We start from the raw sequence: 24,240 nt of genomic DNA, 5'->3' as shown, positions 1-24,240 counted from the left end.
ATTGAGTTGTTATGATGTGAGGGATGGCAACTTTATTCACCATAACAAAGAAAAAAAAAAGAAAAAAAAAAGAATGGGTTGACAACTTTGACATTCAAGATTGCTTCACGGCTCCTTAGTCCCTTTCATGTGATATGGATGGAGGAGAGGCTTCAAAATCTTACTTCACGGTTCAGGCCAACAGCAACTAATACCAACTTTTGACCAAAAAAAGAAAAAAGAAAAAACAATAAATACCAACTTGAGTGATGGACCAATAATGTTCAGTTCCTCCCACCGCCTTTCATTCGTGATGTTTTCATTGAAACAAGATTTGGGGTCAAAAAAGAGAAATGAGATTAATTTGAAAAATACGATTTATTTATACTCAACATAAATTGTAATGAAAAGATAACAATTTTTGGTTTTTATATGTAATCCGAACGTAATTATCAATCTTCCTTTGTAGCGGTGTTTAGTAAAATCACTACTTCCCGAAATTCAAAATTCCAATCTTCTGTACCCAAAAAAAAAAAAAAAAAAAAAAGTCTAATTATGGGTTCTGAAAACCAATAATGATAATAAAGAGTATTCCATGTGGCCCAAACAAAGGCCCAATCTATTTGTTCTCTTAAAGTGTTGCAGATTGGGCCCAATCTATTTGTTCTATTAAAATGATGCGGATTTGGAGGCAAATATTTGTAGTCCACAACCAAACAATGTGACTAGAGCACTCCAAAAAATAAATAAATAGATAAACAAAAATGAAAACCGAGTTATTATGCATACAAAGCAATATATATATATATATATATATGTAAAAGAGCATCTTCAATCCCAAATACTAAATTTAATAAAAACATGAGTTCTCGAATAGTAAATGCCAAATTTTAGCATATGAGGTCTCCATGATATATGCTAAATATAGAATTAATAAATATAAATTTTATTTAGTCAAATATTTGACACGTTGGTCTCCATGATATATGCTAAATATAAAATTAGTAAATATAAATTTTATTTAGTCAAATATTTGACACGTTTTGATGTGGGTCCTACTTAGTTTTGCTTTTTAATAATTAAAAATTAAAAATTACATTAATAAATAATGTAAGCCCCACAATCTTTTATCTGTGGGGTCGACTGCCAAATTTGCGAATTGCATTTTTGATATTAAATTTTACACTATTTAATTAACAAATTTACCCATTTACTATTGGAGAGGTTAAAAACTATAGTATGTTAAAATGTGACGATGTAATATCAAAATAAAATGTCATCGGAGATACTTTAATATTTCATTCTATGCAGAATATCACCCAAGATCGGTTATATGCAATTTATGTGGAAAAATAAAAGCATTATTTTGGTATTGGAAGATTATTGGCCCATAACATAATCTAGGCCACTACCCTAGTGAAATGTTATGGTATATATGCAATTGTTGATGCTCAAACTTCTTCAACTTCATTTCCATGTAAATATGCTCTTGAGCTCCTCGAGTGACCCTACAAAATGAACAAACAACGTTATAGAGTCACTGGTGAGGTCACTACTTTACCCTTCGATGCTCAAGTCAATTATCATCCTTATAAGCCCTCTCTCTCTCTCTCAATGATGCAATTAAAAAAAATGGTGATTTCCAATGTGAAAAGAAAGAAATCCAAAATGGCTGTTTGAAATTTTGTGTTCAGAGGAAGAAGAAGGATAGAGAGAGAGAGAGAGAGAGAGAGAGAGAGAGAAAAGTGAAGAGAGTTGGTAGCTACGAATTTGTGCCTTACCTTTCTTGGGATGTGTTCTCATCTTTATATAAATCAAATGAAGAATACTTGTCATCTTGCTTATAACCCTAGTTCATAGATTCATGACACTTGGTAAGCACTCAAAGTTTGGAGTTTTTATAAAATAAGTATAGGTTCTACCAGTTGGGTTTTTATCATGGGCCTTTACCCAATAGTTAAATGTGGACTTTTAGTTACCCATTGAGTATTAGTGTAAGCATAGATTTTGTCAAAGGTGCAAAAATTCATCTACAATAATAATAATAATTTTTTGTAAAGTAGGTTAATAAATTGTTCTTAATTAATTTCTTATCATTAAAAAAAAATATTTTTTATTTTTTTAGTCTACGTGGATAGTCTTGTAATAAGATTCTCTGTTTCTTAAGTAGAATATTTTATTTATTTATTTTTTTGGACAAAAAATTTAAGTTTAAGTCCTTCATCTTGGAGTAACATATGTAAATATGGTTAAACTTAAATCAAGTTATTAATATCAAAACTAATGTTAATATAAGCATAGATTTTGTCCAAGGTGTAAAAATTCACCTACCATAATAATAATAATAATAATTTTTTGCAGAGTAGGCTAATAAAATGTTCTTAACTAATTTCTTATCATTCAAAAAAAAAAAAAAATCTTAATTTCTTAGGCTAAGTCGATAGTCTTGTAATAAAATTCTCTGTTTCATAAGTAGAGCATTTCATTTTTATTTTTTTTTTGGACAACAAATTAAGTTTAAGTCCCTCATCTTACATTACATATATAAATATGGTCAAACTCAAATCAAGTTCTAGGATTAACATCAGAATATCCTTTTTCAATCATTAGATCGTATTAAGAATTGAGATTTAATATCACATTTATTAATCACTAGGTCTTTAAAGGGTTCACTATTTCTATATAGGATTTTAATATGTTATGAAGCTTATATTTGACCACGTTTTAAATTTACAATTCTAGTTATTTTTATGATCCAAAGGCTAATAAAAAAAACTTGATATGAGCTTGGCTCTTGCTATGTATATATGTATCTAAGATGAGGATATTTTTAACTTTTTAAATCGATGATGAGTGGATTTAATTATTTAGGATCAATAGATTACATGTATTTGATGTGATAAATAATTCAATCGTTTTAAATGATCAAGCCCATTTATTCTTTACTTTTTTAAGTTGAGGGATATCCTCACTTGAGCCAGATTTGCATACATACAGTTGTACCTAGGTGAGGATATCCTCAGCTTTTTAATTTGAGTATAATTGGACTTGATTATTTAGGACTATTAAATTATAAGTATGTATTTATGTGTGAGATTTGATGTGACAAGTGCTTCAACAATTCTAAATAATTAAGTTCACTTAATCTTAAGATATCCTCACTTGAGTCAAAATAATATCAACATATATACACAAAAAAGAATTTTCTAGACAGGAAATCCCTAACTTTATAAAATCATGGATCTTAACATGGTAAGTGCTAAAGGTTGTCACATATCCCATCTAAGGTTTTGGATTTGAATTTAAATCTTAATTATTATTTTATCTAATAGTTAAACTTTTACCCTATAAGTGTTCTTGATTTAATTAAATTATGAATTCCTTAATAAGAAACCTACTTTATATGCATACATACAGTCAGGTTTATATCATGATAATTTGGTAATTTTAATATCAGATTTTTTTTTATTAGCTCTTAGATCATATCAAATGTTAAGATTTAAAATTCAAATATAGAAAAATATGGATTTAGTGATATATTAAATCCTATTTGCGGAAAATGAATCTTGTTGGAACTCGATAATTAATAAATACAGTTTTGAATCTTAGCCTTTGATGCGATCCAATGGTTGAAAAATGTAATCTTGATGCTAATCCTAATATTAAGAACATGATCTAAATCTGATTGTAGATATATATATATATATATATATATATATATATATATATATCAATTCTATTACATTAAGATATCTTCATTTTATAAAATTAAGATATAGTTCAGTTAAGATAAATTGATCATTTTCATCATGACTTATTTACATGATATCCAGAATATTATGATATAATAATTATTATATATTTTTTTCAAAAAAAAAAAAATTGAATAACCACACATTCCATTATGTTAATAAATTTAGGGATTGTTGCATATTTACCTATCTTTTGATCTTTTCTTCCTAGGAAACTTTGTTAATAGCTATACATGTGTACACATATACACACTTTACATGGAAAATTTAAAATTCCATCTTCCTCTTAAAAATTTGATGAAAATATATACTTAATTAAAAAAATGCTATTTTTCACCATTGGTGAATGATTATCAATGGGAGTTACATGCTAGATTACAAGTTAAAAGATTATTATTAAATGATTCATTTTTAGAGTCTCTGATAGAACCACTCCTAAGGCCTTTTTTGGATACCCTAGATGGTCTCGCCATGGAAAACTCCACTGAATTAGTATCGAAAATTTAATAGAATTTCTCCATAAATTGGATATAATCCAATAGTAAATAGAGACTGAAGAGAAAAAATATATATAAATAAAAGCATACATCTTAGGTTAATATATTCTAGCATACTAAAGGAAATAAATAAGTTTGAAAATAAATAAAAGAACATAAACAACAATCTTATAACAATGTAGAAAAGGGATAATACATCAGCTGGGGAAATGCAATGAAGTTGAAGATGCGAGAACAATGAAATTCATAAAATAATGATGAATAGTGCCTAGATATAGTAGGCATCACCTGCTAGCTGAGGCCTAAAGGAACAATTTAAAAGAAAATACCAAAATATGAGACAAACTTGGTGAGTGAGCATGTAAAATATTATGAAATAAACATTACTCTTAAAAGTCCTTTCTCTTAAGATTTTACTTTCACTCTTTGAAAATTGCTTTATTTTGATAAACGGTTTTTACAAAACCCATAATTATCCCCAAACATAACAATTTCATAAATCATAGGATGAAGAAAATAAAACTAGATAATGTCCATCACTTCATAAATAAAATAACACTTTTATCCCATCCAACCTCTAAAATCTCAAGATCAAGTAGGGGATGGTCAAATAAGTATGCATAATTATAATCCAATAAATCCGTAACCATGGTACAATATGATATACAATAATCTAGAAATCAATATTTAACTCACAACCAAATATATTTATATAATGTACCAAATAATATCCAAAATTATTATATCAAAATATTTTCACAAGTACCATCATGTATATTTTATATAGTAATATATCAAAATTTACTTATGCCAAACCATTCCTTTTAATATAACATAAAATAATAAATCATATAATTCTTTCATTGTATGTAATAAAGCTTATAACTTGAATATTTTCAAAATTAATAAGATAATATATAATCAAGCATATAATTTCTAAAACCATTTCAAAAATAAAAGTTCACTGACAAAATAGCTTAACTAACTCCTCTATCAGATTGCCTCAATAATCGGTCCCAATTCCTAAAATAATAATAAAAAATATTTCTCAAGCTTCAAAATTTAAACCAAAGACATTGGTTCATAACAATGTCCCAAAAATGACTTTTATAACTCTAAAATTTTTAAATTTGGACACTGAATGGTCCAATTATACTATGAGCCCTAAACATCCGATATCTAAAATTGAGATTTTTCACTCAAAGGCCAATTTTAAAAAATTGAACATTCCATTGAATCCTATTAACAGCTAATCACACAAATTCGACTTCAATTAATTTTACCCGATATTTAACTAATTATCCTAAAAAGTGAAAAATTATCAAACAATATCCATAATTTACAAACTTTATATTAATGGAAAGCCCATGAAGAGAATGCATTGGTATATTTATCTTGGTCCAAAAGTCTCACTAGTGATTGAAAACCCTTCTCAGAGTTTTGTCCAGATTTGATATTGAGGTATCTCTCAAACGGTAAGGAATTTTGGTAAAAGGAGGCTAGAAATGGATTTAGAAAATCCAAAGAGAGAGTAAAGTCTATGGGGTAGCTCGTGAGCTATAGTCACTGGCTTCGAAGGGCTAATCTTGATGTGACTAATGGTGACTGCCATAAGATTTTAAGGTTTTTGTTACTGGGACATAGGCTATCATGGTGATTGAGGCGTGAGAGTAATGGTTGCTGAAAAAGAGGTGAAATAGACATGGACCTAGTTTAGTGTTTAATAGGTAGTTATTCAGGTCTAAATTGGGGTTCACAGACTTGGAGGGTTTTTTGTATTATTTGAGTGATTTATAATTTGTTTAATAATGAATACGTATCCTCATGATTATATAGGCCTAGTGTCCACTAAAAGATGAAAAGTCAAGATTGTTTGGACATAGATAAAATACTCAAGCTTAAAACTTCTAAGAATTAGTTGTTTCACTAGTCTATGAACTTAAATTAATAAGATTTACACTATTATATACTGGTTAAGCCAAAATTCTTAGCCAAACAAAAATGTCAAAGCAAGGATTCTGATTAAACCATTTAAAACTTAAATTTTGATTTATAACTATGGGATGGGCTATCATAACCTACCTTTTTAAAGGAATTTTGTCCACAACATTTATATCTTTGTGCTAGGAAAGGTGAAAATGCTGACTTTGCATCTAGTCCTTTGGCTCCAATATAGCCTCCTTTGCTACTTGGTTTATCTATAAGATTCTCACCAAAGGTATAGTCTTCGTATGACGCTTTTGATCTTTACGGTCAAAGATCTTTACCGGTTACTCTTTGTAAGATAAGTGCTTTCTTAATTGAATCTGCTGAGTCTTCAATACATGTGAAGGATCCAATCTATACTTGTAAGGTAGACAGACACATGAAAAACATTATAAACCTGATAGAGCTCCATCAATAAAGCAAGTTGATAGGCAATGGATCCAACCCTCTCAACGGTCTCATATGACCTATATAACTTGGACTCAGTTTCCCTTGTTTCGTAAAACACATTATGTCTTTCCAAGTCGATAGCTTTTAGAACATTCTATCTTCCACATCAAACTTAAGGTCTTTTCTTTGGATATCTACATAATTTTTCTGTTTGTCCTTAGTTGCCTTTAACCTTTCATGAATGGTCTTAACTTTATCGACTTCATATAGTCAGAACCTATAGGCTGTCAATCACTAACCTCATTCCAACATATAAGAGTCTAACATTGCCTTTCATATAAATCTTCATAAGTTGCCATACCAATGCTTGAATGATAACTTGTGAACTTTGCCAAAGGTAAGTGAGACTCCTAATTCCCTTTAAACTGTAGTCTAGAAAACTTCAACATATTCTTCGAAATATGTATAGTCCTCTCCGACTGCCTATCAATCTATGAGTAGAACATAGTATTAAAATGTAGCTAGATATTAACCACGTATCCTTACATAAAACAACAGAGACGAAAACTCCATGCAAACTAATAATCTCTTTCACATAGATCTTGGCCATATCTTGTAATGTATAAGTTTTAGAATCAATAAAAAATGTACAGATTTTATGAGTTGATCAACAACCACCAAAATGCCATTATGACTTGCTTGAGTACAAGGAAGCTTGAATAAGAAGACCATGGTGATATGCTCCCATTTTCACACTGGAATAAGCAAAGATTGCAAAAGTATTGATCTTTTTTCCCTTTCTACCTACACCTACTGGTAAAACAAACACTTGGATACATAATCTACAACTTCTTTCTTCATCTTTGGTAACCAATAATACTCTTGTAAGAAGTGATATATTTTGGTACAGTCAATCAAGAATTTTTCTGTTAAGTCTCTCATCTGCAGGAACGCAAAGTCTAGTACTCATAACCAAAGCCAGTCATCTCTAACTGTGAAAGCTATAGTAAAACCTTCTTTAACTTTACCTCTCAACTTCATCAAAAAGGGGTAATGAAGTTGAGCATTACGAATGCGATCAATAATATTGGTCAAACTTGAAAACTAGCTAAAAGAGCTCCCTATGGGTCCATCCATAATGCAATTCCTCACTTCCACAACTCTACCATTAAAAGAAGCTGTACCATCTACACGTATGTTAAGAATCTTTAGCCTTTCTTCTCAAAGCATTGGCTGCCACATTTGCCTTACGAGGACAGTAGTTAATAGTGCACTCATAATCTTTAAACAGCTCCATCCATCTCTTTTGCCTTAAATTCAACTTCTTCTATGTAAACACATACTTAAGGCTCTTATGGTTGGTGTATATCTAACAAGTAGCTCTACATAAGTAATTTCTCTATGTCTTCAAGGCAAAAATCAATGTTACAAGCTCTAAGTCATGAGTAGGGTAATTAAACTAATACTTCTTTAACTGCTTATAACTTACAAGCATAAGCCACTGCCTTTTTATACTGTATCAACACAATCCCAAGCCTTGGTGAAAAGTCTCATGGTAAACCTCAAACCTTTCATTGCCTTCTAGTAAAGTTAGAATAGGCATTGAAATCAACTTCATGTCTAACTCTTTGAAACTCTACTCACACCTGTCAATCCATACAAACTTGACTACTTTCTTGGTCAAATAATGACGTGGTACTGCTATTTTAGAGAACCTTCCAATGAACAATGATATCCTTCTAAATCTAGGAAACTTTGCAGCTTAGTTATTATAATGGGCTAATCCCAATTTAATAATGCTTCCACCTTTTGGAGATTCACATAAATGCTGTCAGCAAAAGCTACATGCTCGAGGAGACCCACTCTATTCAACCAAAACTTGCACTTGTCAAACTTATCATACAACTAATGCCCCTTAAAGATTGCAATATTAACCTCAAAAGCTCCTCATACTCCACATCACTCCGAGAATATATGAAAATATTATCAATAAATAATATGATGAATCAATTCAAGAACGAGAATCCATGAAAGCTGCAGGACCATTAGTCAAACAAAAAGATATAACTAAAACTTTATTGTGCCTACATTGTGTTTTAAAAGCAATCTGAGGAATATTAGATTCCTTAATCCTTAACTGGTGATACCCTAACCTCAAGTCAATCTTGAAACACACTTTAGCACCTAGTAGTTGTTAAAATAAATCACCAGTATTCGATAAAGGATATCAGTTTCGTACAGTAACCTTATTCTATTGCCTGTAATCAATACACAACATCATAGTATCATTCTTCTTTATCACAAATAGAACTGGTGCTCCCCAAGAGAAACACTCGATCTCACAAACCCCTTATTTACTAACCCCTACAGTTGAGTGTTCAACTTTTTCAGTTTAGCTTGGGCCATTTGGTATGGCGGTAATGAGATAGGATCAACATTGGGAACCAGATCAATAATAAAGTTTATTTTTCTTTACAACCTAGGAAGATTCTCAGGAAACATATATGAAAAGTCCCGCATTAAATGAATATCTTCATGCCTCATCTTACTGGCTCGAGTATTAAAGATGTGTGCCAAAAATCGCTTACACCTTTTTTGAAGCATGTAGCATGTAACAATAGACAAAATAACCTTGGTCATCTAAAGTTGACCTCCTTATTGAAACAATCCAAAGAAGCATCTATCCCCAAAATAATATCTAACTCTTGAAGCTCCAATAGAATCAAATTTGCCTCCATCTTTTGGACAACAATGGTGATTAAACACCTTTTCCACACTTGAGTTGGCACAAGGACTTTCTTGTGCAAGTGGAAACCTCTATAGTTAAATATAAAGGAACATAATTTCTACCCACCTGTACTACTAAAGTACATGATATAAAGGAATGTGTGGCTTCAAGATCAATAAGTATACAGGCATCAATCCCAAGAATCAATATCATACTTGTAACCTTATTTGGTGTGGCTAAAGCCTACTATTGCATTATCGAAAATACTCTGCCTATGATCAGTGGTTGTCCTCACTAATCACTACTTAAACCTCTAGGTGTTATCAGTGTTGTACTACCAAAAGAAGTAGCGTTGTTTAAGCACCTTGCCTATTGCTGTAAGTATCTAGAACTAGTCCGCTGATAGGATCAAGTCTGCTAATATTGATAGCTGGACCCATAAGCTTTCATACCACTTCCAAACCGAAGAGTACACTCCTTCTTAAAATGGCTATGTTGTCTATAGTGGAAATACCCCTCACCACTATGGCACACCTCTATATGAAGTTTACCATAAATGCTTCAAAGAGTACGTGGTGGCCCATTAGATCAACCTTCCTAATGACAATTGTACTGTCTAGAATGGTGAAAACTACTACCATTACTACTACGTTGTTGACTGGTATCATGATTATGAGTACTCTCATGAAATCCGCTAAATCCATCTTCGCTAAATGTCCCAGAACTGAAATTGCCTCCCTTGGACGACCTATGACTTGGATTGCTCGAAGATTTATCCTCAAAATATCATCATTGAGACCTACACTTCTCCATTTGTGCCTCAAACTATAATGCTACCTTTGACAGACCTTGATAGGTAGGATGATAAGCTCCTAAGATGCCTATAAAAATGTGCTCACTCAATCCATTCAAGAACCTCTTCTTTTTCATAGAATCATCCAAAATCATGAAAAGGCCAAACTAGGATAGCTTTCTGAACTTTTTCTCATACTCAACAACAGACATTGTCTTTGAGTAAATCTTTTAACCTCCAATATCTTGGACTCCCTATAGGCTGGCGGATAAAACTCTGCATTAAAGGCCTTCTTAAACTGCTTCTAAGTGTGATCTTGTATTGCTCGCTTACTAACCTAATAAGTGTGAGCGTCACCTTCTAAAAGAAAATCAGCGAGCTTAACCGTATCCTCATTGGGATACTATATGCCTTCCTCCATAATCTTCTTACCACGGCTAACCAAGACAACGTTGCTAATGGATTAATGTTACCCTTAAATGTCACTGCATCCAACTCCCTAGCCTGCTTCACTGTAAGGCTCAAAGGGTTAGTATGCATACCCGCAGCCATAGCCTTAACCACACCTTGTGCTGGATCCTACTAACATCTACGTCTACCATGCCTAGAACGCATATTCATTGGTAGATATAAAAGACAAAATTTAACTCAATATGATATCCAACCTAGTCAAATAAAGGAGTAAAACAATGTTTAGGGAGTATAAATAGTGTCAAAAGGCTATGATGCACATAACAATGCAGGTTTATAGGAATCAAGAAAACTTAATACTTTGAAACCAAGTTAACAGGACTACTTCTGAGGCCCTTTCTAGACACACGAGATAGTCTCGTCTTGTATAACCTCACTGAACTCGTACCAAAAGTTTAGTGGGACCTTCCCATAAATTGGATACAACCCTTTAGTTAAAATAGAGAAATATAAACACTTTTAATAAAATTTCTATAAATCATAGTCATACACATTAAGGGTTCCAACTCAAGACAAGACCTCAGAGAAAGAAAAACAGAAATAAAAGCATAAATATTATGTTATTCCACTAGAGCAAACTAAAGGAAGTAAATGAGTTCGTAAATAAATAAATCGACATAAAGAGTAGTCTCATAAGAGTGCAGAAAAGGTATCGTACATCAGCAGCTGAAATATAACAAAAATAAAAATACAAGAACAATGAAATACATGAAGGTAATGATGAATATTGCTTAAATGCAATATGCACTAACTATCAGATAAGGCCTAAGGGAACATTTTAAAAGAAATACAAAATTATGAGACGAGTTCAGTGACTGAATATGGAAAATATTATGAAAATAAACATTATTTTTGAAAATAATTTCTCTCAAGACCTTACTTTCACTCTTTGAAAGTTCTCTTATTTGCCAAATAGTTTTCAGAAATCCCATAATTATCCCCATACATAATAATATCATAAATCATAGGATAAAGAAATAAAACTAGATAATATCCATCACTTCATAAATAAAATAACACTTTCACAAATCATAATTCATAAATATCCATAATCATAAAATATATATATATGTTATATCTTTGGTGCACCCAATAATATCCCTGCATACCTTAATGGTTATCATGACTTATCGCACAACTACATCTACCATTCAAGTCTATCTTCGACTATCAAAGGAAAGGGAAACAATCAATGCGACCTTTGGCCTCCCAGAGGTGTTGCATACTAGAGGCTCCCATCCAACTTCAAGAATCATATGAGGCTAATCAAATAAATATACGCAATCATAATCAATCAAATCTATAACCATGGTATAGTATGGTACAGAATAATCCACAAACAAATATCCAAATCATAACCCAATATGTTTATATAATTTACGAAATAATATCCATACTCATCATATTAATTTTTTTTTCACAACTACCATCACATATATTTCATATAGTTATAGAGTAAAATTTACTTTTGCCAAACCATTCCTTTTAATATATCATAAAATGATAAATCATATAATACTTTCATTATATGTAATAAAGCATGTGACTTGAATAATTTCAGAAATAATAATAAGAAGATAATACATAATCAAGCACATAATTACCAAAAATATTTCAAAATAAAAGTTCACTTATAGATCACAGCTCAAACCCGTTTGTCCTTTGAATTGTCTCGAGTATTAATCCCATGCGTAAAATAATAATAAAATGTTTATTAAGCTCTTAAATTTAAACTAAAGAAATTGCTGCTTACCAATGTCCAAAGATAACTTTTATAACTATAAAAATTTCTAAAATTGGACATTGAATGGTCCAATTATACAATAAGCCCTAATATCCAATACCCAAAATTGGAAGTTTTTACCAATTGAACCTTCCATTGGATCCTTTTAACTCTTAATTATATAAATCCAATTTTAATTCGTCCAATTTTGTCTACACACAATTTAATTTTATCTAGTATTTAATAAATTGACTTTAAAAGGGAAAAATTAAAAAATAATGTCCAAAATTTAAAAACTTTATATTGATGGAAAGCCCATGAGATGGAAAATGAATTGGTGTACTATTCTTGATTTAAAAGTCTTGTCGATGGCTGGAAAACCTCCTCAAAGCTTTGGCCAAACTTTATATTGAGGTATCTCTCAAACGATGAGAAATCTTGGCAAAAGGAGGCCATAAATGAATTCAGAGGATTCAAATTAAGGGAGTGAATGCTATGGGGTTGCCTGAGATGGATAAAAGATGGCCAAACTCTAGTGAAACCCTCAAGTCGGCATTACCGGCTTCAGACGGTCAATCCTGATGCATCTGACAGCAGCTTGCTGTGAGATTTAGGAGTTTTGGTCTCCATGACGTGGACTATCATGATGGCCAGCGCATGAGAGTAATGGTGGATAGAAAAAAGGTGAAACTGGCATTGACTTGGTTTGGCATTTAATTGGTCATGATTTGGGTCTGAATTGGGTTTGCAAGTTGGATGGTTTTTGGGACAATTAGGGTAGTTTGTTTAATGATGGACATGCGTCATTGTATATATTTAAATATTTTAATTAAAATTTGCCATACACTTATACACTTAACTAGAAAGTACTCTAATTACCATGACATGCATCCTGGTAATTGTTATCAATACTGACAAATAGCTCCACTCATACACTTAACTCTACAAAAGTTAAAATAATCATACGTATAGCTTTGCCAAATTTATAAACCATCACTTAATAACCCCTTAAGTTAACCATAGTTACAATTTATCTTTTATAAGTTTATTTACAAAAGGCCTTTTTTTAATTTTTTTCATTTTTATCATAATACTGCTTTAAAACAAAATTATTATTTTATCATTACTTTTTGTACTAATATAATTCTTTTTTTTGATAAAATAGAAATGTAAAATTAAAATAACTATTTTACTAAACATTGCATTTATTTGATTTCCAACGGTATAGATAGTAATATTTGTAATTGATTCTTTTAACATGAACAAATATTATTTATCATCACTGATGATTTAAGAATGTTTACTTTCCACATTTTGTTTTAGTTTAAAAAGTCAAGAAATAACTAAATGCACTACATTAAACAATTTCCATATAAATAGCAAAGCTCTTTTAATATATATATATATATATATTTCAGATAAAATTCTAATTCACATTTATTTGATAAATAAATATTTTATATGTCGACTTAATTAGTCATGGATCAACAGTCTATAATTATTATATTAACTTCATTGGTGCTGTTGATTTTGAAATGATGATTTTTTAACGGTATATTCATCAAATATCATACAGATAAATAAAATTTACTTTTTCTTTAACTTGGTGAACTCCAAGTATCCAATTTTTAGTATATTAATAATAGAATTATGTATATCACATAATTTTGTTTTCGTGGCATTTAACAGAAAAACGTAGCGAGTCATAAACATTTCTATATAAATTAAGAAATTACAAATTATACGATGGAGGTGCAACCTATTGACTATTGTATTTGCAACATTGTTTTATTATTATTATTATTATTAGTAGATATTTGCCAAATTGTTGTATCTTATATTATAATTAAGTCGGAAGATTTTTCCAAAAAAAATAAATAAATAAATAAAAAGCAATAAATAAAAATAAAAATAATTAGGCTGCAAAATATGTAGTTAGAAAAAAAAATTGAATTATCTATAAACACACCACACGGTTGTTTAATTAATTAGGATTAAATTTATTTAAGAAATCAGATTATTGAGTATTTATTGTGCTTGGCAACGAACTAATATGCAGACCTATTAGATATGACTATTGATAGAACATATAGATAGACATATATAGGGAGCTGCTAAGGTCAGGACAGCTTGACCGTGTTGAATCCAGACCAAAAACGTAAAAGTATTGCTGATCGTTTGATTAAAACCAATAGTCCAAATTAGAATACCAATTTTCCTCCCATAAACGTGCTCACACATGCTTCCCTGCTCCCACAAGCTTCTTTGCTAATCTCAACAAATCAATCTACAGGAGACACACAATTATTTAAACCTAAATCCAGATTTAGCAAACCAAATATAAAAAAAGGGCAAGGCATCTCTACCCAAACACCAACTCAGAGGCGTTTTCTTTTCTTTTTTGTTTTTTTTCTCTTTTTTTTATGGTGATAAATATCTGTTTGTCTTCGTTGATAAATTTTTCAACGAAAGTTGCTGCAAAAGAGGAACAAGTTATTGGTTGCCACTCTGTAGAGGCATGGAACAAGCAGTTTCAGAAGGGCAACGACTCCAAAGCTGGTATTCTTTTTTTTTTTTTTTTTTTTTTTTTTTTTTTTTTTGTTAAAAAGAAATCCAAACAGTTATTAATTAATTAATTTTTTATTTTTTTTATTTAGAAAATGGACATGATTTCTTTTCTTGTTGTTCTTTTCGTTCTACTTTGGTTTGTAGAATAATGGTTCTGAATAATGGATGTATTATATAGGTTTATGTTTTTTTTTTTTTTTAAAATTTGGTTTGCTAAATAGAAAAATTATATATATATAAATATATAGAAACTTATATTATCCCATATATATATATATTATAATTAGAAAGCACATGCATTTTAGTCAAAAGATTGGCAATTCTACATAAAACTGCACCTCCTTAGTAAATGCGCGAAAACTCGAAAAGGACGACTGACTTTGAAATATCAATCCCACCACACCATAACACGTGATCTCATCCACTTCACTTTCTTCTCTCTCTTAATTATTCAAGACTGGGAATGAAATGAAATACTTTTCTTCCTTAATTTACCGCCTGAATTATTGAGCAAGACACATCAAATACATCCAAACAAGACCAATTTTTTTTTTTTTTTTTTTTTTTTTTTGTTTCAGCGGAAAAAGAAGAAGATAATTTTTAATAAAATACAATTTATTAGCATTATCTATACTACTATTAAAATGTCAATTTTTAATAGGTTTGTTTTAAAAATTCACTTTACTATATAATTTTAACCAAAATTATTTAAATATCGCTCTGACTGATAATAAATGAGAGGGATGACAAATAGCAATATACTGCTTTTTTTATTTTTTTTATTATTATTTTTTTTCTGGGTATACCTTCACCATTTCTACTCCAGCTGCATTATATAAACCCGGACACTTTCCTAGACTTTCATTCACACCATTCTACATTAGTTAGCTCTCTATTTCCTTTCTTACCTCTAACTCTTTCTCATGGAAAACCTAGCCTTGTTGCTTTCTCTTTCCCTCTTATTTAACATCATCTCTTTCCCTCTTCCATCCTCCGCGGTTTCCTCATGTAACGGTCCTTGTCGAACCCTTGACGACTGCGAAGGTCAACTCATATGCATTAACTCCAAATGCAACGATGATCCTGACGTCGGAACCCACATCTGCTCCGGCGGTGGAGGAAGCACCCCTTCTCCTCCTTCCGGCGGTGGAGGCGGAACTTGTCAGGCCTCCGGCACTCTCAATTGCAAGGGAAAGTCTTACCCCACCTACACGTGCTCTCCTCCTGTCACATCCTCCACAAAAGCCAAGTTAACGAACAACGACTTCAGCGAAGGCGGCGATGGTGGTGAGCCCTCGGAGTGCTACAATAGGTACTATGAAAACTCGGAAAGGGTGGTTGCACTTTCCACCGGATGGTATAATGGAGGATCGCGGTGCGGGAAGTTCATAAAGATAAAGGCCAGTAATGGGAGGACTACGACGGCGAAGGTTGTGGATGAGTGCGATTCAAGAAATGGGTGTGATGAAGAGCATGCAGGTCAGCCGCCATGTAAGAACAATATCGTTGATGGTTCGGATGCTGTGTGGAGTGCTTTGGGATTGAATAAAGATATTGGAATTGTGGACGTTACTTGGTCCATGGCCTAAATTTAATTGGTTTAGCAAAAATTACAAATGTCCATGAATAAAGTTTAAGGACCGTTTAGGTTTGCCATCAAAATTAATTAGCTGTTTATGTCTGAGTTTATGTGGCTATATATATATATATATATGTATAAAGTGAATAACTTGACTTGTGCTGTCAACTCCATTACTATGTAATGGAGTCGATGGCAATTTGGCAAAAATATAGTTTAATAAAACTGGTCTCTCTTTGCTTATAAATTGAAGAATATTGCACTTATTACCCCCCAAAAAAAATAAAAAAATAAAAAAATAAAAAAAATGAAGATTACACCAGCATGTAAATTTTATTATTAATTTTAATTTCTTTGGTCGCATATCAACAGGTACATTTGTTAAATATTAACATTCTATGAACAAAGATCGGTCATCAATTATTTATATATTTTCAAAACATAATTTTGATACACTAGAAAATAAATTTGGAAATGGGATCTAATACCCAGATTGTATTGCAAAAGTTAAAGTAGCAACTCTGAATGTCGCATTTGAGTTTTGAGAAGCTAGCTCTCTTATTGACCAAAGAATATTAATAATACTAATAATTTAAAAAGATTATATTGTTATGGCACGATATATAGCTGATATTACAATTATTTATAATTTATTTTTTATTTTTTAAACCTTAAAAATATGTACAAAAAGTAGACATATAGCATTATCTAATTAAATTGCCATATCTCTATGGATTTAGTACTAGTAATTATATAGCATAGAGTTTAAAAAAACTTTTAGTCTATGCGACATGAATAGCTACTTGATAAACATTTAATTTTAAAATTTCTCTCCAATGGTTTTGTTTAAATCACAATTGATTGATAATGTATATATTTATATTTTTCTTAAATAAAATAGTAATAATTGATAATATCTTTTTATTTATTTTTTTCGTTTCCAAGAAAAAGCATATTCATGATAAATGTCATTTTGTTGAGTCGAGTTATTTAATAGATAATCTAAAATAGACATTCTTCACAGTATTTTTTTATTTTTTTGCCACATTAAATTGATAGATATTTAGATAGAATTATTGAAGAGATATTTTTTTGAATGAATATTTATATTTCTAATCTAGCAAACAAAATTTAAAAATGCATAGAGCAATGAAAATCTCAAAGATTTAAGATTTCAGCACCCAGGTTTGGCAAACGTATTTGGCATTCACATTAACCCCCAAAAAAAAAAAAATTTGGCACCGCTCCCACCGATTGACTCCAATATAAACTGTTATATACAACACTCAAATAATAATAAAGTCTTCCCACCACGATCAATTGGCAAATGTCAAGAATATACCAATTATTATTTGTATGGGATTTCAGATATATATATATATTATAGCTAAGTGAGATATACTAGTCATTTTACATTTATATATGAAATGTTTTGAATTTGAGATATTGGGCTGAAGACGAAAAATTATTATAAATGTAAAATAATATTACTTTAAAACTTCATAGAAAATGTTTATACCGTTAATTTCATACAAAACCTTTCTAAATTATTTGACGCATAGAAAAACACCTTTATATTAAATAAAGCACCTCAATCTATTAATTTATAAGTCAAAGAAAAATTATTCGTTAAGATAAAATTCCTCTTATAAAAAAAATGTATAAAGATTTTGAAATTTAAAATCACTTAATTACCCATAATGAATAAATTCATTTAATTAATTATTATTTTTAGTATCTTTTGAAGAATAATGTTATTTTTAATCTTTTCAAGAAAATACTATTTTAAATACTGATATAATAAAAAATTTGGATTGAATTATTTGAAAAAAGGTATAATTGGTATGTCAAAAAAGGTTTTTTTGTTGTATTAAAATAATTTATAGCATTTACTTCATTCTATTAATTTACAAGTCAAAGACAAATTATACATTAAGACAAAATTTTTCTTGTAAAAAAATCTATAAAAATTTTAAATTTTAAAATTACTTAATTACACATAATGAATAAATTCATTTAATTAATTATTATTTTTAATATTTTTAACAAAAATATTTTTTTTAATTTTTTGAAGAAAATAATATTTTAAATATTTAGATAATAAAGAAAGTTTGGATTAAATTATAAGAAAAAGGGTATAATTGGTATGTCAAAAAGGTATTTTTGTTATATTAAAATAGTTTTTACCATTCACTAATTAGTTTAAAAGGGGCAATGTGTTATTCATAACTGTAATTGACAAGTTTATTTGTTATTTTAATAGTTTAAGAATTTGTTTTATTTATTTATTTATTTTTTATTATCATTAGAACCCATACGATCACATCCAAAGGTGTGGATATAGCTTCAATCATTCTTCAGTACCTGGAAAAAATGTTATTTTCAACATCATTTTCATACAATAAGTTAATCCCACAAGTTGTTAATTTTTGGATAGGTACTCAGAATGAAGATCGGTATGTACTACAACAACTTGGCCATAGCCAATAAAGACAATAGAAAAAAGAAACAAAGATTGAATAAATAATTAATGCTCGTTAAATGCAAGCGCATAAGCGAAGAGTTCCAAACTTGTTTTCTGAGAGAAGAACACAAATATTTTATTTTTTTCAAACAAATGAATATATTTCATTCATTCTGACTCAGAACCTGAACTTGTTCTAGTGAGAATGACGTATTATTACAACTTGTTTATTGCAAAACAAATGCATATTCCATTCAGTTGCAGCAGAATTTTGGTTGTAAGCTAGCCAAGAGAAAAAGCACATGCAGTTAACGGTGAGGGAAAAAAAAAAAAAAAGTTAATCAGTCGAATATTCGATCAACATCTTGTTTTTAAATATTTTATTTTAAGGACATTTTCGATGGTTATAGAGAGAAATCTTCCAGTTATCGGTGATGATCTTTATAAAGGCCAAAGGGGAGGGGACCAATAGCTGACGTAGCTGATAGGTTAATTAATGTTAGTTACCCCTGGAAAAGAGAATCTATAACATTGAACTTATCAAGTTATCATATCAACTATCAGATTTTTGTAGCCCAAAAAAAAAAAATAAAAATAAAAATAATCAACTATCAGATTTACTCTTCTCATCACGGAAAAAAAAAAAAAAAAAAAACTCTGTTGATGATTACCATTAATGATAAATAATATATATTTTTCATTATAAAGATTTTTTGAAATGAAGAAATAATTTTATCAAGATAACATGGCTTTCATCATCATCAACAAGCTTTGGTTGGAGGCTATAAGGGGGTAGAAGGCGTCATTTCAATGGCCACAGACAACCTCATCAAATTCTTCTCCTCAATATGATTCAGTCCAAGTTCCTCATAAGTTTTTTCTAGCTTAGCTTTCAGTCATTTATTATTAAGTCTATCCCTCAGTCAATTTTTTTTTTTTGGATTTTAAAGAACATATTGAATTTTTTTTATTCTCTATATTTATGTACAGTCATCTAATAATTAGATTTAAGTGCATTATTTATTATTTTTTTGAAGTTAACATTTGTCAAAGGTGCCACACTTGCAACCATAAAGACTGCCAAAATATTACATAGGAATTTTTCAGTACACATGGTGTATTTGCTAATTTGGTACACATAACCATTTACAAAATGCCACATGTATTATTAGGTACATTAGAGAAAAAAAAATCCAAATCAGCGTTAATCTTTCACTCCGTCAGTTGCCACTTTCATTTTTCCATCTTCTTCTTTGTTCTATAGGCTATACACTTCGTCTTATTCACCCAAAAAAAAAAAAAAAAAGACTATACACTTCCTCTTGGACATGGATCATCGTCTCCAGCACCAATAACTTTTTCTCAACTTTGTGGGTGGTTCTCTAATATATGTGAAACCCGTCTAATAAATTATGCCATTAAGATAACAAGATGATATGGATTGAGAAATAATAGAAACAAGATTGTTTGTGTGGAGGAGTCATGAAAAATGCATTTTGGACTCCCATCAATGAAGGATGAAGGTGTTCTACGAATTTGCAGTGGGGATGTTGAGTCTTTGACTGTTGTTTATGGAGGTGTATATTTGGTTGTTAAAGTCAGATCCCTCATATTTTCCAAACAAAAATTAAAAAATGATCACCTTCTTTATTGGTCTTTTCAAAGAAAAATGGGAATACAAAATTAAAAAATCCATAAAACTTGTTTGAGATTAGATCTGGAATTAGATTACTAATAGAGAAGATAGATTTAAGCTATTTCATGGAGAAGAGGAAAAAAATGGAAGGCATTAAACTATGTAGCTATTTATTTGGATTCTTTAATATGATATGTAATTAATAGTACGCATGTTATGATGTAATTGGCTATGTGTATGAGCTCAAATGCCATGTCAATACACATTGTGTACTGAATAATTCCTCAATATTACAATATATTTTTTGACATGCTTGGTGGGACTATTAGATGAAGTTTAATTGGCAAGGTAACATCTCTTCACGGTTTTAGAAATTTCATTCTACATTTTGTTGAATCTTATTCAATCTCAAAGAACGGAGAATGAGTGCATATGTATAACCCTGTCCTATGTCTTACAAGCAATACAAGTCAGTTCCACTAATCTAGAACCAGGTTGTTCATGTTTCGGGGGCATGATGTGGCTGAAACAGTTGTAGCCAAAGTCCAAATTAGGAGCTGTAACCAAAATTTGAAGATGAAATCCAAACCAAAATTGAAGCCGAAGCTGAGGCCGGAGCTGAATATGAAATCCAAGACAAAGTTCAGGTCGAATATGAGATTCCGTCTGAAAATAACACGTTTGAAAAGATCGTCAATCATGCTAAGGTAGTCCACTTTGAGACAAGGTTCAGGCCCAATAAGGCTGAATTCAGTCCAAGACATGAGCGTGAGAAATATGCTAAGCCAAACAATAGGGCCAATTGACAGCTAGAATTGCAAGCAAGAAAGATACAAGAAATTGCTGTTGGCACAATTTCTAGTTTATTTTCTATCATTTTGAACATTTCAAGTTGAGGTCCAAACCAAAACCACTAGCTGTAGAAGCTGTTTGATAATACAAGTTGCTTAGGTTATCATTTATTGTTTTTGTTTTTGTTATTTGTTTTTTTTTCCCCTTTTTTGTCAAAGTAAACATTAAATTAGGAGCAATGTTTGAGCCATAAATGTATTTTCTTTAAGATAAATAAGGTATTTTGAAATTATTTAGATGGAAATAAAATTTATCTAGGATTAAGATAGATAACGATACAATTTGATCAAGATCAGACTTATCATGGTTTTAATCATCATCAACAAGCTTTGGCTAGAGGCTATATAAATGGGTGCAAAGCACCATTTCAATGATTCAGTGATCAATTTCCTCATGTTCTTTCTAGCTTAGTTTTCAATCATTTACTAATTAATTTTTATTTTATTATTCTATTTTTTAATTATTTTCCATTGTTAGTTAAATTTTATTCTTAATAAAGCTTTGTTTATTTTCTTAGACATTTAAAAGACCTATTAGACTTCTTTTGCTCTCTGTAACTAAGTTGTTTAATATAGTCAAATTTAAAAGCATTATTTATTATTTCCTTCAAGTTAACATTTATTTTGAAGATGACACACTCACAACCATAGAAGCTGCTAAAATTTACACAGGAGAAAAGTTATTTAAAACCTTTCAACCTGCTAAGAAGTATCTATTATTAAGTATGTAAACCACATTATTTACACTGCTCTAGTTTAATCCAAAATCGATATATTATATATATAGATATAGAGTCATCCAATTCATCGTACACGGGTCGGACGCTATTTGGATATATCTGGGTTGGAGCAAGATTTGGGTCCATCGTCATATTTTGTTGACCCATACTCTACCTTATTGTGTATGGTTCCAGTTGAGCTGAAGAAAAGGAACTGTTTGGTCCAATAATTGATGAGTTTAGAGCATCTTCTCAGATTCTTTAGAATTATCATATTTTTTATTTTAAATAGTCAAACATCTTGAATAGGCTCTTTAAAAGTTTAGATCTTCTTGATTGTAAACAACTAGCACCTCATTTTCAACTCCAATAGGCTCTTTAAATTTAAAAATAAAAATAAATTGTGGGGCTTGACTCTTTAAAAGTAGAGAGCTAACTCATTCTCTAAATAAAATTTTTAATAAATTTATTTATTGCTCCATGATTTTACATGAAAACATAATTAAATTTATTACTTATATTTTTATATATATATATATATTTTTAAACACCACTTTGGTGTAGGGAAGATAAAATAAAAGAGGGAAAATGTGAATCACAATGGCTTAGGGTAAATGCAAATAAAGAGTAATTATATAGAGTGCTATTTGAATTAAATAAAAATCCCACTCTTTACTTTTTAAGATATTGGAACTATTGCATCTGAACAACCTCTTTTTTTTTTTTTTAAGTGGCATTTTGCATTTTGCAATCTAAACTCAGCTGAACAATTCACCATTAGTCCTTTTTACAAGATCCGTCTAATCCATTATAAAATAATCAAATTTAACTTTGCTGAAGAAAAATATATTTGTAGAAAGAATTGGTGAAGTGTTTGGTAAACATGTATTTCAAAATTGTTGTAGTTTTTAAATCAACATTTAAGTTGATATATAATAAAGTTTAATTGATGTAACTATATATAATAACTAAAAGGGACATATATTATTATTATATCATTTGTAGTGTTATTATAATAATATTGTAACAACATTTTTTTTCCTTATTGTACTTTATAAATTGGAAAACAAAATCAACTTTATAACTAAGAGTCAAAATTTGTATTATTGTGCTATTCAATAAGAGAAGCTAAAATCAAAATCTAAGAAGTTACCATCCTGCTTATCAAAATAAGCTTTTAAAGCATTTAAAGAATTGGATTTTTTAGTTTTACCAAACACCTAAATTGGATTTTAATTATTTTGTAATGATTTTTGAGACCCCAAAAGCAATCCCAAATGGGACTTAAATCAAGGGCATTTGATGTCCTTAAAAAAAAAAAAAAAAAAAAATCCTTTTTCACATGTTTGTGTTTGTTTCTATATTTTGTGATTTGGGTTTTGTTATTTTGTTATTTTTTTATTTTTTTGAACAATAAACAAATATGGATGGACAAGGGGATCATCATCACGTGACATGAATAGTTAAGAATTTCAAATCGGACATTGGAAGGAGAAGCATAGAAGAAAAGCACCAAGTAGACCTGGAAATGACAACATGAATGGTGGTTTAGACGATAATTAGGATGCCACAAACCACTTTCTCAACAACCACTTTCTTAGGAAAAAAATGTGACCACCAACTGAATCCTCAACAAATCCAAGAGCTCAAAGGATATGATAATTATAATTATGTTATTTTTGCACTTGACAAACAAAAGTGCCTTTCATTTCTAGTCTTTGACTTTCTTTATTTAGGTTTTTCTTTGATTAGTCTTTTTAAGCTATATCCTTGTAGGGTAAGTTTCATCACTACCTCAACATCCTATCAAATAAAGAAAGTACGTACATCTAAATTACATGTAATTACAAAATATTAAAGATTCTATCGTCCAATATATTTGGATTGTACAGAATAGGTTGATGATTTTAATTATATTATTTTTATCTTTAAATAATATTTATTTAATTATATAATTTCTCTACTTGACCCCTAGTTATGAGCCTATATGTAGAGTTCTAAGCGGGTGTACCCGATGAATTTCATTTTGCACGCTCATTTCTCTATTTTCCACTGAAAGTCGAAATTTCCTCTTCTAAAGGGTTTTTATATTTTCTTTCAAATC

General features: G+C 30.0%; 1 protein-coding gene across 1 annotated transcript; it reads left to right on the top strand.

Moving 5' to 3' along the window:
• The first annotated feature begins 15,718 nt into the window (after positions 1-15,718).
• LOC107411384 (kiwellin) lies at positions 15,719-16,553 on the top strand. Its single transcript, XM_016018962.4, has one exon. It carries the CDS (start codon positions 15,811-15,813, stop codon positions 16,474-16,476), a length of 666 nt encoding a protein of 221 aa, XP_015874448.4. The 5' UTR covers positions 15,719-15,810; the 3' UTR covers positions 16,477-16,553.
• The last annotated feature ends 7,687 nt before the right edge of the window (positions 16,554-24,240 follow it).

The sequence above is a fragment of the Ziziphus jujuba genome, chromosome 10, assembly GCF_031755915.1.
Source record: "Ziziphus jujuba cultivar Dongzao chromosome 10, ASM3175591v1".
In the NCBI taxonomy this organism is placed as follows: Eukaryota; Viridiplantae; Streptophyta; class Magnoliopsida; order Rosales; family Rhamnaceae; genus Ziziphus; species Ziziphus jujuba.
The sequence above is the reverse complement of the archived record's forward strand: the minus strand, read 5'-3'. Positions and strand labels throughout refer to the sequence as shown.

Coding starts and splice junctions, on each gene's coding strand:
- LOC107411384 (XM_016018962.4), top strand. CDS start 15,811: ATGGAAAACCTAGCCTTGTTGCTTTCTCTTTCCCTCTTATTTAACATC.